The sequence below is a fragment of the Equus caballus genome, chromosome 15 (assembly GCF_041296265.1).
Source record: "Equus caballus isolate H_3958 breed thoroughbred chromosome 15, TB-T2T, whole genome shotgun sequence".
Classification (NCBI taxonomy): Eukaryota; Metazoa; Chordata; class Mammalia; order Perissodactyla; family Equidae; genus Equus; species Equus caballus.
The window spans coordinates 106,122,398-106,140,971 of record NC_091698.1 but is presented as its reverse complement, the minus strand read 5'-3'; the positions used below and the strand labels follow the sequence as shown (position 1 = coordinate 106,140,971).

Here is an 18,574-nt window from a genome sequence, read left to right as displayed (position 1 = left end):
ATTTTTCTCCAGTATTTACTGTGGGAACCTGGCCCAGCTCCTGGAGGTAAATCTCACCATATTGTGAGGCCCCCTGTGACTGGCCCGCTGCAGTTTTCAGTTCTCTCAGACTTGTCTGCTCTGAGCCTCCCGCGATTTGCTATCTACTGTTCAGGGCTTCCTACCGGTGCTGGTTCCGCCAGCCCTTTCCACTCTGGGCCTCTGCTCTGGGAAGACGCGATGACCTGTACGGATCTATCGATACCCCAGTCTTGAGGGCAGCGGTTTGCCCTGTGTCCTTCCCTCTCCTGTGGTTGCAAGAAGAGTTGTTGATTTTTCTATCCGTTCAGCTTTTTACTTGCTGTTAGGTAGGAGCGTTACCAAAACAAAATGGTGAGTTGAAATTAAAGCCTTCGCCAGAAGGAGGTGTCACACTTCAGAATAAAATTTATTTGCTGCAAATAAAGACACTAAGGTGAATTGCTTCCCAAGCCATGGCTCCCCGAGCAAGAGGAAGCAGGTGCCTTTTATTTCCGATGAGGAATGAATATTCAGAAGGGAAGTTCCGTCATCACACATAGAGGTGGGCATTTGCTTGCGTAGGCGCGGTTTGACAACATGCTTCCACGTACATTGTGTGTTATGGGAATAAGGCCTAAGCTCCTCCTGGGGCAGAGATCCTAACATTAAAGTGAAGCCAACTTGACTCTTGGGTACTTCTCAATCTGTCTGTGCAGGCGTCATGCAGTTTGGACGGTGGGGTTTGGACCAGTTCAGGTCACTTGGTGATCACCTCTCTTACTTAACTGAAAAACACATTTGAGAAACAATTAAGTGCTTCTGAAACCCCCTTTGAGTTACTTCGGGCAGTTAGTCATGACAGAAGTAGTGACTTTCAAGCTCCTTACATACAGAACCAGAAACATAGCTTTTTAAATAGAAAAAAGATCAAGTACAGTCAAGTCTCGGGATACAAAATCAACGTGCAAAAATCAGTTGCGTTTCTATACACTAACAACGAAGTCACAGAAAGAGAAATTAAGAATACAATCTCATTTACAATTGCAACAAAAGGAATAAAATACCTAGGAATAAACTTAACCAAAGAGGTGAAAGATCTGTACACTGAAAACTATAAAACATTGTTGAAAGAAATCGAAGAAGACACAAAGAAACAGAAAGATTTTCTGTGCTCTTGGATTAGAAGAATTAACATCGTTAAAATGTCCATACTTCCTAAAGCAATCTATAGATTCAATGCACTCCCTATCAAAGTTCCAACAACGTTTTTCACAGAAATAGAACAAAGAATTCTAAAATTTATTTGGAACAAGAAAAGACCCCGAATAGCCAAAGGATTCCTGAGAAAAAAGAACAAAGCTGGAGGTATCACACTCCCTGATTTCAAAATATACTACAAAGCCATAGTACCCGAAACAGCATGGTACTAGCACAAAAACAGACACACAGATCAATGGAACAGAATCCACAGCCCAGAAATAAACCCACGCATCTATGGACAGCTAATATTCGACAAGGGAACCAAGAGCATACGATGGAGAAAGGAGAGTCTCTTCAATAAATGGTGTTGGGAAAACTGGACAGCCACATGCAAAAGAATGAAAGTAGACCATTCCCTTACACCATGCACAAAAATCAACTCAAAATGGATTAAAGAGGGGCTGGCCCCGTGGCCGAGTGGTTGAGTTCGCGCGCTCCGCTGCAGGCGGCCCAGTGTTTCGTTGGTTCGTGTCCTGGGCGCGGACATGGCACTGCTCGTCAAGCCACGCTGAGGCGGCGTCCTGCATGCCACAACTAGAAGGACCCACAACGAAGAATATACAACTATGTATTGGGGGGCTTTGGGGAGAAAAAGGAAAAAAGAATAAAATCTTTAAAAAAAAAAAAAACATGGATTAAAGACTTGAATGTAAGATCTGAAACCATGAAAATTCTAGAAGTAAACATAGGCAGTATGCTCTTTGACATTGGTCTTAGCAGCATATTTTCAAGTACCATGTCTGACTGGGCAAGGGAAACAAAAGAAAAAATGAACAAATGGGACTACATCAAACTAAAAAGCTTCTGCACAGCAAAGGAAACCATCAACAAAATGAAAAGACACCTAACAATTGGGAGAAGATATTTGCAAACCACATATCAGATAAGGGGTTAATATCCAAAATATACAAAGAACTCACACAGCTCAACAACAAAAAAACCAACAACCCAATTAGAAAATGGGCAAAAGATCTGAACAGAGATTTCTCCAAAGAAGATACACAGATGGCCAACAGGCAAATGAAAAGATGCTCAACATCATTAGCTATCAGGGAAATGCAAATCAAAACTACAATGAGGTATCACCTCACTCCCGTCAGAATGGCTATAATTAACAAGACAGGAAACAACAAATGTTGGAGAGGGTGTGGAGAGAAGGGAACCCTCATACACTGCTGGTGGGAGTGCAAACTGGTGCAGCCACTATGGAAGGCAGTATGGAATTTCCTCAGAAAATTAAGAGTAGATCTACCATATGATCCAGCTATTTCACTGCTGGGTATTTATCCAAAGAACTTGAAAACGCAAGGGCATAAAGATACCTGCACCCCTATGTTCACTGCAGCATTATTCACAATAGCCAAGACTTGGAAGCAACGTAGGTGCCCATCAAGGGACGAATGGATAAAGAAGATGTGGTATTTATACACAATGGACTACTACTCAGCCATAAGAAATGACGAAATCCGGCCATTTGTGACAACATGGATGGACCTTGAGGGCATTATGCTGAGTGAAATAAGTCAGAGGGAGAAAGTCAAATACTGTATGATCTCACTCATAAGTGGAAGATAAAAACAACGACAGACAAGCACATAGCAATGGAGAATGGATTGGTGGTTACCATGGGGGAAGAGGGAAGGGCAAAAGGGGTGATTAGGCTCACATGTGAAGGGATGGACTATGTTAGTTTTTGAGTGGTGAACATTATATAATCTACACAGAATTCGAAATATATTATGATGTACATCCAAAAGCTATATAATGTTATAACCCAATGTTACTGCAATTAAAAATAAATAAAATTGGAAAAAAACATTAAAAAATAAAAAAAATAAGTAAAATGGAAAAAAAAGAGATCAAACTTTGCCATCACATAATGGGATTATGCTGGTTTAAAATGAAATGTTTTAAATTATTTTTCATATATTACCCAAAATAACAAAGGCATATTTTAAAATGGGAGCTAGAAAGAGTTTATGAAACAATAAAAGAGATTTACCCTGTAAGTATTAGGGAAATAGTGGCTTAGTAGAATAAGTTGTAAGTTAATAGTACAAGCTATGTGCTCTGAGCGGAATCTTTCCATTTCACGGCTGTGGGATTGCCAGTGTGTTGTTTACCCTCTTCAACATTTTCTCCCATTCTTTGACCCGATAATAAATGGCAACTGCAACGCCCACAGGACCATGGGGAACATTGAATGACTTAATTTATCCATTTATGAATGTGTTTGAAAACTAGCGCATTTGAATTTAACAGATGAAATTTTATTATTAATATTCAGCAACTTCTCACTGTAAAAGCAATACACAAAATATGGTGAGTGAGTTTGTACCCAAACATTTATATATCTGTTTTTCTGGCTTTGGATCTTGTATCCTGGAGCTGGTGGCAATTTGCCAGTAATGATTTCTGCTTTGTCCAAATTTAAAACCACCTTCTGTTCAGCTTTATCCTGTAGATTCCCTTATTTATTTAATCCAGACATGAATCGTAGGGTCTCTGGCTGAAGGGGACTAGGACTTAGACACAGCGCATCTTGGCGGCACAGCACGGGCCGCGCTGCGCAGATGGGGACATCAGGGGATAAACCTGGGAGCTGCGTACCTTGGGCTCAGGAAGGGGGCGGCCACCTTACTAAGGGAGACAGGCGAGGAGGAGGGGTCTCTGGTCCGTATCCCTTTAGAGCACGAGCAGGTGGCTCCAGGAAGTTAGCTCTGTGGACATCCGGAGGACGCCTGTCCCTCCCCTCCGTGTGGGCGTCACCACCCAGTCGTCCTTCCCCCCCACCGGGGCCTGATTTTGCCCAGAAAGCTTGACTGCATTCGCCAAGCCTGGTTTCTCAATACTTTGTGTTAGGATATTTAGATGAATTCTTAAAAGGCCCAGAGATTCTGAGGCAGATAATTTAGGAAAACCTAAAAGAAAACGTCCTGTACTCAAGGATGGCTTCTGAGGTCCTTCAAGACAAGGGAAAGGGAAGAAAGAACGCGAAGGAGCCGTGGGAGGAGGACGAGGCCCGAGGCTTCCAGCCGAGTTATCCTGTGGAGAGCAGAGGGAGCCCGGAGGCGGGGTGCTCGCTGGCTCTCTCCACTTCACTAGCAGATGCTGGAAGAGCGGGGTTCAGCCAGCATTCCCCCGCCGTCTCCCTCTCCTCCGTTAGCCAGAAGAGTTATTTCTGATTTGCAGAGTCTGAGGAATCATGTTTCAGCTCTTCATGTTTTCAGACATCATTCAAATGTATTAAATAACAGTTACAAAATCCATTTTACAGCATCCTATAGCATTTACATAGAAATCATATAGCAGTTGCCTATCAATATGCAAGGAATATTTGAAGCAATTTTAAGAATGTCAATTAGGCAAGTATCTTCTATCATTTAAAAAATTTTTACTTGGAAAGAAATAATTTAAGTGCAGATTTGTAGACTGAAGAAATATTAGACAATTGTTTTCTAATATAGAATTACTCTAGATCAACCCTAGGCTACATATTAAGGGTTCCACAATAATATTAAAAGATGGAAGACAGTACATCTTATAGTCAAAAATTTCTGCTACATTGCCATCAAATGTAGTCAAATAAAATAGAAAACTATTAGCTATCGTTTTTTGGGAAAAGTATTGATGGTATATGGTTACAAAACCATTAGTCTTTTCTTTCAGTCTCAAAATCTGGTAATTTTCTTTTCGTCACATGCTAGTTGGAGAAATCAAGACGTCCGCTGGTATCGTTCCCCTTGTCCTGGTTTCTGAGTCACAGTAAGGATTTAACGATAGCGTGGGTTGCATCCCACTCTTATCATATAAGTCATTTCTCCGAGGACAGGAAGATCCTATAATGGCGCAGAGCACTTCTCCCCACATCTTTCTCTTACTCTTAGAAATTTTCACTCCTTTCCACAAAAGACGTGCATTCCTAAAAACTAAACAGTAGAATAAATCGTGTTTGCTGCATTAGAGGTCCTTTGATTTGAGGAAATCATGTCATGGAGCATCTAGTTTGCAAAATAAGGAATTCCTTTGTAGCATGAATAATGATTAAATATGCTTCTGCTTTGTAAATATAGTTTTCTTAATTCACCGTCCATCCTGCCTTTCTTCCCCCATCTGTTTTTCTTCTTTTCCTTTTTAACAAAGGTGTCAGGCAGGCTCTTCACCCTCTGGTTGTTTTCTTAAAAGGCCAGCACAACAGAGTTGCCAAGAACATAATGCACGTACGAATCACTCAGGAATAGTCTTAAAACACAGACTCTGATCTGGCTGGCCAGGGACGGACCTGAGATTCTACATTTCTGATGAGTTTCCAGGAGATGCTGAGGCTGCTGGTCCACATGTCACACTTTAAGATTCCTTTGCAAATACATCAGTAGTAAATTACTTAAAAATAAAAATCAAGATGTCTGAGCCCCTCTCCAAACTGGCCAAATCTGAACCATTCAAATGGTTGAGTTGGTGAAACATTCTGTGGGCTTTAGAATGACTGATTATGTCTCAAGTATTTTATTTGGTGAAATGATTACTGGGAGGTCACTAATTCATTAACTACATGGTCACTTCAATATTTCAAAGACACAACACTGTGAGCATTTGATTATTTTTATTTTTAATGGTTGAAAAGTGCAAGGTAAACAACGAACAATCCAGATTTGTTACACTCCTGAGTATTTCAGATTTTTCTAGATGAAATATTTTAATTTAGAGATCATATGTGCGAACATGAATTGTAAACCATGAAACAGCATTCAAAAGTTGGATGAATTTGATCATTATTATTGTCAAAATTGTTATGAACTATAAGTCAGGACAGTCATGACATGTTCAATTAAATTGATAAGTTAATAAATGTTCTATTCATTTCCTAAATAGAATTGACTAGTAGGTTTAGTCCTAAAGAGCAGGACTGTAGACACAATATTTCTCCCCCAGGGTCACACTCCAGCCAATATATAAATTTCATGTGCAAATTCGTTACCCTCTTAAATTCTCTAAATTTAACCTAAAATTAACCCTTAATTTAAAGTAACAGGAATCCAAAATGAAATCCTAAAATTATGCCCAATTGTGTAATAGATAAGTATCTACACTAGCAAGTGCTTGTAACAGCAATGTATCTAAACGTGTTCATCCCACACACCAACAGAGATGAGCAGGGGCTGCTCATCAACATCCTCAGCGGCGTGTGGTTTAGGGCGCCTCTGTCCTACTTGCTATTTAGTAAAGACACATTGAATCACTCCATGGTTGTAAACCTTTAACTTTTCCAACTAAAAGTAGCATGTTTCATTTCATATATACTTTTAAAAACATTCCAGCTTTATCGAGGTGTCATTGACGAATGAAATCGTAGCATATGTAAAGTGTACAATGTGATGATTTGACTCACACGTACACTGTGAAATGATTCCCACTATCAGGTTAATTACCACATCCACCATCTCACAGAGTTACTTTTTTGTGTGTGAGAACCATTAAGATTTATGCATATGTTTTATATTTCTTGCAGGTGAGCACATTAGACTGGGTACGAGCAGAAAAAATCTATAACCTCTGTGAGGTACTATTTAAAGTTCACAAGGTAGGTACTCTTTGCACAGTAGATGCTTTCATGTAAATAAGATGTCCCTTTGGGTTTAAAGAGTGAGAGAAAGATTTGTTTACCACCATCCATTGAAATAGTAAAATAACATTAAAATCTAGATTCATCCCACTATCCTATCCTAAAAGTTGACTTCTAATTGCTCATTGAGGGGATGGATGGATGGATGGATGGACGGATGGACAGTTAGATGGATGGATGGATGGATGGACGGATGGACAGTTAGATGGATGGATGGACGGATGGATGGATGGATAGACAGTTAGATGGATAGATGGATGGACGGTTGGATGGATAGACAGATAGATGGATGGAAGGACAGACGGACACGTAATATATGTGCACACACTGGGGAGAGTGTGTGTTAGTCCCTTCCAGTTGCTGTTGACTTTAAGAAATCGGATACAAATCTGTGTCCTGAAAGCTTTCTTATTTAAGCCTGGCCTGAGCCGACCAGAATAATTAATCAAATAATTCTGCTCCTCTCAGAAGGAAAGTGCTCGTTAGCTAAGAAAGGGCAAAGTTTTATCCTTAACATTCGTATCAAGCTTTCAGAATAATCAATTTAGTTGGCTGGCTCCAAAGTTGTTAATCCACTGCCACAAAATCAATTTTCCCGTTTCTGCTGGGATGACCCCTCATTGTGTAATGACCGCTCTGTTCTGACAAGGACTCTCAGGGTTTCCCTGGGAGTGTTGGTGGTACCCGTGCTTGCTTGCTGCAGCTGTGTGTCGGCACGTTAGAGAAAAAGACAACTGGGTATTTAAGTGCAGATTCCACCAAAACAAGCAAACCTGGGCAGTGCAGTTAGTTCGTTGGTACAGACTCTCAGCACCCCTCAGGTTTGTAGAGAATTCTTCATGACACTGAGTTATGCACAGAAGTTGGGGTGTTGACCTGAGGTGAAGACAATGTGGGAAAGAAATGAAAATAGCTCATTGTCACTAGGTGAACACAGGTGAGGAGCAGATTACACTTTGCCAAATATCCCCCCCATACGCATACCACCACCCGGAGGGGTCACTCCCCATGGCGGGGAGGTCGGGTCGGGCCTGACCATGGGATTCCTCTCGGCCGGGGGTGCTCCTGGCTGTGCCTTGAGCCCTGGCCTTCGGTGAGGTTTGGTCTGTGGTTATCCTGCGGCTGCTGTGAAAGGACACAGGGTGGACCCGCCCATCCACGGCAGATGAGGGACACGTGGGGCAGAGCTGCACGACCCAAAGCCCCAAACCATCCAGCCCAGGCCAGCTGAGGCCTAGCTGACTCCCAGGCGCAGGAAACCAAGGCGCTGCTGGAGGTTCTCTGGTTGACTGTGCACACTGACACGCTGCCCGATCGCACAGGCCCTGCATTAGACCTGAGCGTCAGCACTGACTTCATGGCTTGAAGCTCTACTTTGCTTCTCTAAGCCCCAGTTTCCTCGTCTGTGACATGGGGGCAGTAGTAACCCTTTCATATTTTGTTTTAGGATGCTCTTTGCAGGGTTGTGTTAATAAAGTGGGATTATGACTACACACCCTCGTCATGGTGAAGTGCTTACTAAGTGCATCCTTCTGAGGTCATGTTTGAGGTCCCTGACCTCTGTGTTCCTGGGAGGTGCGATCCTCTCTCTAGCACCTCAGGTCCAGGGCAGTACGTGTGTCGGTGGTTCTCAATCTTGTCTGTGCATTTGAATCATCTGGAAGGAGCTTAAAAAAAAAAACCTAAAGATTTCATTTTATCTGAGATGTGACCCAGACACCTGTATTCATTTTTTAAAGCTTCCTTGGTAATGTTACTATGTAGCTAAATCTGAGAACTACTATTACACACCATGTCAACTCTGTTGTGAAACGATTCCTTGTAAATAAATAACATTTTATTGCACCGATAAATTCCTTGGAATTGTTATATTTTGAGATAGAACCTTAGTGATCAGAGGTGATGTTCTATCAGCACCATTGATGAGACAGGAGAGTATCCATCTGCTGTAACAATGCCAGTAGTGACAACACGCGTCTTTGGACAGTCTGCTTCTTAACAGTGAGACCAAGTGAAAGTTACCAGACCGTGTTGGGAGCAGATATGCTGGGAGCTCAGGTTGGGGGCGCAGGGGAAGGGGGAGTGGAGATATCTGGTCAACCTGCAGGCTTCAGTGATGTCTCAGAAGTAAGTTATACACCCTGGAGTAATGCTTTCTCTAGACTTTCCCTAAAAAGACAGGCAGCAAGCCCTAACCAGATCATGGGGGTGGGTGGAGTTTGGGGGCTGTGTCCTACCAACTAGGAGCTTTCCTTTATTCTGGGAAAATACCCATCAAGGAATGATTTCTTCCAACAGCAAAACAGCCTAGATCAAAAGCATTGACTTTGTGTAAACAGACACGTAAGGGGTGACAGGCACAGCCTTAAAGGGAGGGAGGCGTCCGTTCACAGTTATTAGACTTTCTGAGTCCTGGTGTGGGGAGAGCAGTGCACTATGCACGTAAGTCTCTATTGTCTTTTTCATGTGGGAGTATGCAAATTAAAGCAGGAAATCTGTATATAAATGGAAAGCTAAAGCTATATGCGGTTTTCAGTATGTTTTGTCTGAGAATTTGACCCTGAAGAGTCATTAATCAAAAGTTAGAAGTTTTAAATGAAGACATGTTTGAAAGTTTGGTTTGCTTCCTTGAATTGAAAATATCATCAAAAATTATTCTCTCACTGTATTTGTAGTTGCTTTATTTTAAATTGAGATCTGGAATTTTAGATCTGCATTTAATAAAAGTACATACAAGGGAAATACATTCCCATGATAATATTATCATAATGGTAAATTATTTCCAATTTTTTAAAACAAATTCACGTGGCCATATATTTCTACATTTTGCTACTTTTGTTGACAACAATAGGGAAAGACTTGAAGAAAAGGCCTCATGGATTTAAATGGCAGCTCAGCAGTACAGGCTGTGATGAGCAACAGCGGAAATAAAACCATCGAATGCTCATGAAACGAACTGCACCGTGCTAGGCACAGTCCTCAAAAAAGATCTGAAAGAAATAGAATAAAATATTGATTATGATACTGACTATGATTATCTCTCAGTGATGACTTTACAGGCTGTTTTGATTTTGGTCTTTTAATTTTTCTGCATTTTCTCAGTTGGCTATAGCATGCATGCATTATTTTCAAAACCATTAAAAAAAACCTATTATGTTAAAATTAGTCTTGTAGTAGTACGTAACATGTATAGAATTTCATTCATTGACATTTCATAAAAGAGTTTCCTGGAAGAATTCTTAAGTCTTTTTTCTTTATTTTACATGAGCTCCTCATTATCCTTGTCTGGCTTTTTTCCACCTTGTTTGTATGGCCACTCTTCATACATCTGAGATGTTCTTCTGGTATTGGGATGTCTTCAAAGGATCGTTGTATTTTATACATGTCCTTCACTAATAAACTATGCGACTGCTTCTTTTGTATCCAGCTTAGTTTCCCAGGAAGATTGAAAACAAAAATTTTAGTCAATAAACGTGCTACAAAATGATTATGAAATCATGAAATTAGCCAGGGGAATGGCTATAGCTAAAGTATTAAACTCATTATGGGGCAAATAACAATAATAATAAATTTATAGCATTCAACGTTTTTAAAAGGAGATTGGATTCTGTGAGTTCAATGACCTATTTGGAAGTCTTAAATAGCAATCTTACAAAATGATATCTCCCTTTTGAACATACCTTTAATTGTTGATGTTGACCATTTTGTACATGTGAATTTTAAATTATAAGCATTTAATTCATTTTTCAGAAATTGAAATGAATCTATGATTATCATAAGAACTAGCACTTTTAGAGTGGACTTTTTTAATGACTTGTTTTCATAATCATAAACTATAGCCATTACTATTTGGTCCAGAAATCTAATTTTGTAGTTATGCTTTTGTTTTTCTATGACATTTTCTCCTCTTCAAAAATTACTTTTTCCAGTTCTTAAAAATATATGTTCTATATTTCTACATTCACCATCAAATAGATGAGCGAATTGCACCAATCGGCCTTGATTGCAATCATGGCTTAATTTATAACCAGCCTCCCGTGGTGCGTGGGGACAGCACCTTTCATCAGTGAGGGACAGCCTGCAGGAAAGCAAGCGGACGTCCCCTCTCAACGTAGGAAGATTCAAGTTCCAATTTTCAGTAAATTAGATTCACTTGTGTTTGGCAGAGGCTCTTGATAGTCGTGTCTGTGTTTGTTGAGTGCTTGCCCTGGAGCCTTGGCAACTGCTCTGTTTATACCCTGCGCGAATCCTCGCTCCACCTGAGGAGTTAATCCATATTGTCTCCATCTTACAGCTAAGAACTCAGAAGCACAAAGTGGGAGAGTAGCTTCCAGAAGCCTCACTGGAGGCAGGTGGGACCCAGGTTTGCTTGGCTTCCAGCTCATCTCAAACCCTATTCTGTTTCGCTTGTTGGACACACTGGTGTCTGGGAATCTCCCCAGAGTGTACGCTAAGAGTCTCTAACCTGTTCTCCAGACACCTTTCAAGCTGTGCCATTTGTACAATTAGGATATGGAGGGGAGTCTTCCTGATGGTTCCCCCACAGTTCCTCAGGGCAAAAGTCACACTGATCAAAGTGGAACAGGCAAAGAGGATGTCCCAGCTGCCTCGACAGGGCAAAGAGATGGACCCAACTCCACTGAAGTGAAGGGCAGGTCTCTCTAAGAGCTGGGGTGCGGGGAGACCATGGCCGTGTGTGTGTGCTAAGTGGCCCCACCCAAGGGAGAAGTACTCTCATGTCTTCACGGTAGATGCACTTTCACAACTTGGAGTCGCCCCATGATGTTCAGCTCCCGCCTGGCACAGAGACTGGGAGACGGGCACCGTGTCCCTTGAGGTTTCCATCCCAAGGGGAAGGCTCCCAGGTCCTGGAGGAAGTCAGCCCTGGGCTGTAGAACTGGCAAGAGGCTTTTAAGAAGACTGGCATCTCAAAGGGACAGAGAAAGGATTGATAGTGATGAGTTTTCTAAGGTAAATGCTCTAAGGATGGGCGGCCAGGGCCTGGAGTAGGGAGCTGCGTGCAGGTTAGCGAGCTGAGGGGGTGAAGGCTAGCTCATCACTCCTCGTCTCTCTACAGCGACTCACCCGCCTTTAACTCTGTAACGGCTCCCGAGCTTGGAGTCATGCTGACACACCGCAGTCCACAAGGGCTGACGTTTGTTTCACAAAGAGCTGCAGGAAATATCTGGGGAAATGAGCTACGTGTGGATCATTAATTTCACTGACATTGCATTTATTACACGTTATTTTTTGTGAGGCTAAACAGTTTGTATTCCAGAAAACAGTACGTATGAAATCCTTCAGAGTTCTTTCATGGGATTCCTCAGGTCATTCCAAAGCTATTTTTTATTCTTCCTACTGGTTCTTGAATATGGGGCCCAGCTCACTGATCTGTCAGTTCAAATGAAGAGCCATAGACGGGATCCTGTTTGATCCAGTGACCTTGTTCCTCAGAACTGATTCCAAACAAGTAATCCACAGGAGTCAAAGAGCTGTGTGCATGAAAATATTAACGATATTCTTTCTTCGTGAATATTTGAAGAATTATCAAAAGACCATTGAAAAATGGTTAAAAATCTAATATGATCCTATATTTTTACTCTAATAAAATCATATTACAAATTTATACAATTACAAATAGATGTGTGTGACAGGGAATGTAAAACAACAAATCAGATGACAAAAGGTAGTCATAATAGAACTACTTCTTTTTAAAATTTCCTTTATTTTTGCTCTAGTTATTTCAAAATAAATAGAAGCAGGAAAAAACCTGAGTAATTTTAAGAAATAGTCTTTTGTTTTGTTTCCAGAAAAGTGAACCTGAGATGGTGTCTGCGTTCTTACCGTCTGGGCAGAGGCACTTTTCAGCTGTGCGTCAGCGGGAAGTGTTGTAGACAGGGTGATCCCTCACTTAGTCAGGAAGCCAGTTACCAAATATGAGACACCAAAGTTAAATCTGTACCACGACTCAGCATGGCCTTAAAGATCATGTGTTCCTATGTAAATCTAACATGAGCTAATATGATGAGGATGCGTGTGCTGTATGCTGTATCTGTGCTGTTATTTAAAGCCAGTAACGACTTGCCCTTGTGGCCCGATTTTATGGTTCAGAAATGGAGGCTCACACACAAGTCAAAGGCTCCAGGTCAACAGGTAATAATTGGCAAAGAGCTGTCTCAAGTCTTGTCTGTCTGACTCCAAAACTTGCTTCCTTCTACTACAATACACAGCTCGCCAACGACAACTGGTGGCAGGAAGGAAGTAATTAGCCGTTCAGTTGATGGCAACACCCGTACAAACACTTTCCAAGAGTTCTTCTTTGGTTGTCAGTCTTGACATTGATTCAGTGGTTACAGACGTAATTTCTGAAAAGTCAAGTCAGTGACTAATATCTTGTTATCATTGTTTGTGACACACAGTCCTACTTACTGAATAGTCCCTGTGTATCCCAGTCTGAGGTGAAGGATCTTGGAGCCCCAAATCAAGGTGTAATCTCTGTACCCAGAGTTCGTTTAGGATTAGGAACATAGGCACACAGACACACTGCACCACACCACACACACATGTACACACACGCACGTGCGCACCATGAGGCATTAGGCATCTATAGGATGCACAAGGATAAATGGCGCTGGTAACCGGAAGCAGGAGGCAGCATAGCGTGGAGTCCTCCCAGAGCCAGCCGGGGGCCAGCAGAGAAGCCAGAACAGCCCGCTGGAGAACCCGGGAGCCCACCCTCCACCCCTCAGTGGTCACTTTTACCCACAAACCTGTGCACGGGAAGCACGTTGCAAATAAAACCATTCAGCCAGCTACCGAGTTCACGCACATCTGGGGAATCAACTTTGAACATAAGTGTGAACAGGGTGTGTCTGGTTAGGCTAGATGGCCCAAGTGGATCGAAATATCTCAAAATCGCAATGTGAAGACCTGGCATGCGGGCACCTCCCTTCCCTTCTGCTGCCACCCACTGAGCTGAGATAACATCATGCTCCCTCAGGCACTCTGCAACCTCGGCAGGGTGTCCACCTTCCTTCCCCGACCTTGGGGGGAGGCCGGCACAGTGCCCAGTGTGGGCTCTTCCGTGCGTGTGTGGAATGAGTGAAGAATGGGTGAGCTGAAGGCTGACATGAATCTAGAGTCTCTGTCTCTGACGGGGAGAGACCGTGTCAGCCGGTCACTGGCCCTCACCTGCCATCACTGGCTCACCTGAGGCACGAAGTCTTCAGCTGTAGTATCTGTGAGAGAAGTGAGTCCTAAAGGTGGGCTGCTACTTCAATGAGCCTGGAGAAGTGGTGTAGACCCCTAGATACGTCGTGCACCGCAGGCACAGAGGTCAGAGCTGCCAGGACCTCCACAAAGCAAATCTGGGATCAGTAGACACGCTGGAGTGGATTTATATTATTGGGTTAAATTATTAACCAGAAACAACAGCAGCTCTTTTTTTGTTGTTTTAACATTTGCTGTTGAAAATATTTCTAAAATATTTATCTTTTTGGTCAAGACCTCTGGGTTCACATAATCAGACCTCGGGTGGCTCAGTGCCCTGCAGGGCCTCCGAGATGTTCTGAGCATCACGTCCTTTTATTCAGGACACAAATGTGAGGAGGAGCCTCGTGGCTCCGGAGGAGCAGAGAGGAGAGGCCTGTGCGGCGCCTTTGCTGTTTCCAGCGTTTGCTGGTTTTGTGCTAAACTGGAGCAGGAAAGTCTCACGACTTTGACCTTAGAAGTTCTGGTTACCAGTAATTTAAGTGAAAGGTGCTTACAGAAAATTAGGACTTGGACATAATTTACGTACCAATATTTATTTAGGGGCCCGTTTCCAGTCCACTCATACAGGAGAAGGACACTCTGCTCCTGAATTTGCCTCCGGGTGTGTGATGGGGAGGGACCAGACGCGGCCTCCGCCCCTCCCAGGTCCCGGGGCCCCCAGTCTGGGAACCACCTTTCAACTCTGCTCTGTTTTCACCCCGTGCTCTTCTTCTCAGTTCTGGCTTACAGATGACTGCTGGTTACAAGCAAACTTCTACCTGGGTCTTCACGACTTTGACTTGGAGGACCAGAGGCCGTACTGCTTCAGTGTCATGGTCGGCCATGGCAAGGGTCACTTTTTCAACGTGGAACTGGGGAGTGAGCTGGCCGTGTGGGAGAAGTCGTTCCAGAGAGCCACTTTCATGGAAGTTCAGAGGACTGGGGTAAGCAAACTCACACTTTGCTCAGTGAAAACTTGCCTGGACACCGGAAACATGGTAATTAAAGCAGGCGTAACAGTTTATTTCAGAAAAGGACCAATCTTTAAAGTTGAACATTTCGTGTCAAATGGGGTCTTTCTGCTCGATGTGCTGTAACGCGAGTTACCATACGCGCGGGTAGTGAGGGGAAAGGTGAGACGGAGAAGAACCCTAAGCCCATCTGTCCTTGAGGAGACGCACATCCACTGTTTTACATTTAGTGTGAGGAGCGGCCAGAGCTCTGCACCTGAGGGACCCAGCTCGCAGACACCAGTATTCCTCATTCATGGCGTCTTCTCGTAGGCTGTGTTTACAGCAGACAGAACAAGCGGCAATAATTTGTCATGACGTTCCCTGGACGTTTGTAATATTTTAAGGCACTTAATGGCCCTTCTTCTCAAACTTAATGATCCGAAGGAGAATATGAAATAGCTCGTGGCTCTGAATTGCTTTTCCCTTCTCACGACAGCAAATAAATCACTCACAAATTTCAATGTATATCGATTGAACGGCTGAAGAGGAATGTGTCATACTCCTTGTTATCATAAATAGTGGGGTCCCGTTCACTGGGGCTGTGTGCTGCTAAATAAGAGTGACAGAAGATAAATGGAGCGGTGCATGGCGGAGGAGGAAATTGAACTCCGCACCAAAGCTCTGGGCTCATTCCTGGCATCGAGTCAACAACTCGAAGGGTGTGAACTTAGTAACTAAAGACAGCTGCTCCATTTAAAAAGCGTGTTTTGTATGTGGGAAGATTTCATGTGATCGTTTCTCTCTCATTCGGGTTGTCAAGTGGGTAAGGTCCCCGATGCGCTGTGCTGTTACAGGGCTGGGAGCATCGTTCCGCTGTTTCTGGTCACTGAGACCTATGGGTCCATGTAGTGATGCTCCACTCGGATGTTCATGGAAATCAAATCTCAGGTTTCTTCCAGGCCACTGCGGTCTCCCCCTTTAGCAGGGTGTCATCAACTGGAATCGTGATGGGTGCCTGATGCTTACAATGACCTTTCCATCAGAAGCATCCAACTTGTTTAACCATATGGGCATTGGCAGGGTCCTGAAGTACTTGATACAGAATCCCTCAGCTCAGGAACTTAATCCTTCAAGTGTTCAGTGACTTTTAGCCACTTAGAAATTACCAACACAGAAAGTTCAAGGCGTTAAAGGACAAAGTGAAGAACATTTTTTTGGTGAGGTGAACTTTTTGTATAACTACTTCTTTATCACAGCAGTAATCGTTATATTTTCAACATTAAAAAATAGGGAAGGAGAGAGAATTCTCCACGCATTTGGGGGTACAGGGCTGTGCTAACGTCTATAGGGTCACCAACCGTGCTGCCTGAGTGAGCAGTCAGGGTGACGCTTATGTCTTGTTTAAAGGAAGATGACAGACAGCTAGGAGAAGATAGCACCACTAAGATAAATCATAAAATCCCAGTGTGTGAAGGAAGCTGAAAGGTTGTTTCATCTGGTACCCAGACATAAGAAGATGAGTGTCTGACTCATCCTAGATGGACAAAACTTTACCTGACATTCTTAAAGGATAGAACTCCTCCCTCAAAAGGACAGTGGCCACGCACTCCTTCCCTGTGCTCAGAGCGTCCCTTGTCAAAAACAAAGGGGTGTGTTGGGGAGAGGACCCGGAGCTCTGAGTCGGGAAATCCTTCTAGACGAAATGGTTCTGGTTCCCCTTTGGAAAACCATTGCTTTTTGGGCAAACCAAGAGGAGGGAGAAGGCATCCCCAGCAGGGAGAAGTGAAAACGAGGCTGATGAGGCAGCTTGATAGAAGGAAAGACCTGACGTCTGAATTAGGACACGGGAGGCAGCAGTGAGCCCAGGTGAGTCTCAGAGAAAGTATTTTCGTTAATCCAGCATTGAGATAATGAGGATCTTTCATGGGTGATGGAGGTGAAAACACATGTGCATTACAAACCTATCAGGAGTTGAGACAGTAAGTGGACATCCGTCGTCCCGCTTTCCAGGACTGGATAGAGCCGGGACGTAAGGGCTCCTGTTTAGTAACTGCCAGCGTCCTGCTGCACGTGCACCGCTCAGCGCTGGACTTCACAGCGGCTCCGGAAGCGGGCGTCCTCAAGGAGCCTGGGGGTGTCCTTTGTGCAGATGAAGGGGTCGTCCATGGCGCTCAGTGTATTGGATCCCAGATCTGCGCCTCTGTGCTTCTCACTCGGGACTCCCATTTCTGAGAGATGACCCCACGGGCATTTCCTCGCTCCCACCCCAGGAGTGGCCTTGAGTGCCCGAGAGTCTGTCCCTGATTTCTTGGTTTTCTAGACTCATGAGGTGGGGAGGAAGGAGGAGGTACTTTGCAGTTAATCACAAGCATTCGTGTCCTGGGCTGACCAGGTTTCCCTCCCTGAGCTCAGGTAAAATATTTCTCCAGAACACCATCACTTACCCTGCAAATTGAGGATTATGTTACGTACACATCACAGAGTCATTGCAAGCGTTGTATTACTTTCAAAGCATACTCTACGCCAGGCTTTATGCATTTTGTACACATTAACTTTTTAAATACATCTAAGACGCAGTTATTTTATTTTTCCTTTCATTTCACTAACCAGAAACCTCGAGTTCAGAAGGGCTAAGTGACCTCTCCAGGGTCCCCCAGGGATTAGCCAGACCACGTAATCCTGCTGGGTAAGGTCTACCATGAAAGCCATGTTCTTCCTACTGAGATGCACTGCCCCCTGCCCCCGAGAGGGACAGGGAAAGAGCACGAGGCCCTGGAACCCCAGGCTGGCTCCAGACTCCAGGCGGCACACAGCTCGTCTCGAGGGCTCAGCCCTGCCCATCGTCCCTCCGCCTCCACCTCTGTTTCTCTTGCTTCACTGTTTTATTCCCCTATTTCCTTATTTGATTTTATACCAGCCCAAGATTCCCCATTTAAAATCTCCAGAGGGTTTCCTTGCTTAGGTGGTGGGTAACCTGGCTGTGCTGCGTGGGCCGGCCTGGGCCGGTGGTCCTCCCGCCTCGTCGGCCGGTTGGCCGCTTCTCTGTGGGGACTTCTGAAGGTCGCCCCACCCCGCCCCAACTCTGGACTCTCGCTCGTGGCACGTGTTCACAGGAGTTTCTCAGTGCACCTTACACGGCTCCGTACGCTTTACAGGAAAATTCTAAATCGGCAGTAGCAGCTGGGTGCTTATCACTTGAACATCTCTCTCAACAACAATGTCTTAACTAATAATATTTTAAATAACATCTATGTTACAAATATCACGCAAGGGTACCCAGAATTCACATGCCGTGCCTACGCACAACCCAGTAAAAGCACATTCATGACCTCACGCCTCATCACGGCCTCCCGAGCTCAAATAGGAGACAAATGCAGCTGTTACATTGTGTATTCTCCAAACGATTTCACACAAATCTCAGCAGTTCTTTTTCTTTCTTACTAAAAACCTACTCATCATATATGCATGTTACTCCACAATGTGCAAA

General features: G+C 43.7%; 1 protein-coding gene across 4 annotated transcripts in view; it reads left to right on the top strand.

The window, feature by feature from the left end:
* The window catches only part of SNTG2 (syntrophin gamma 2), a 320,660-nt gene that overhangs the window by 242,451 nt on the left and 59,635 nt on the right, over positions 1-18,574 (top strand). For all 4 annotated transcript variants that reach the window (XM_070236809.1, XM_070236807.1, XM_070236808.1 and 1 more), the window contains exons 13-14: positions 6,770-6,841; positions 14,872-15,078. In XM_070236809.1, coding sequence (XP_070092910.1) covers positions 6,770-6,841; positions 14,872-15,078 — 279 coding nt within the window. The remainder of the gene's footprint in view (positions 1-6,769; positions 6,842-14,871; positions 15,079-18,574) is intronic.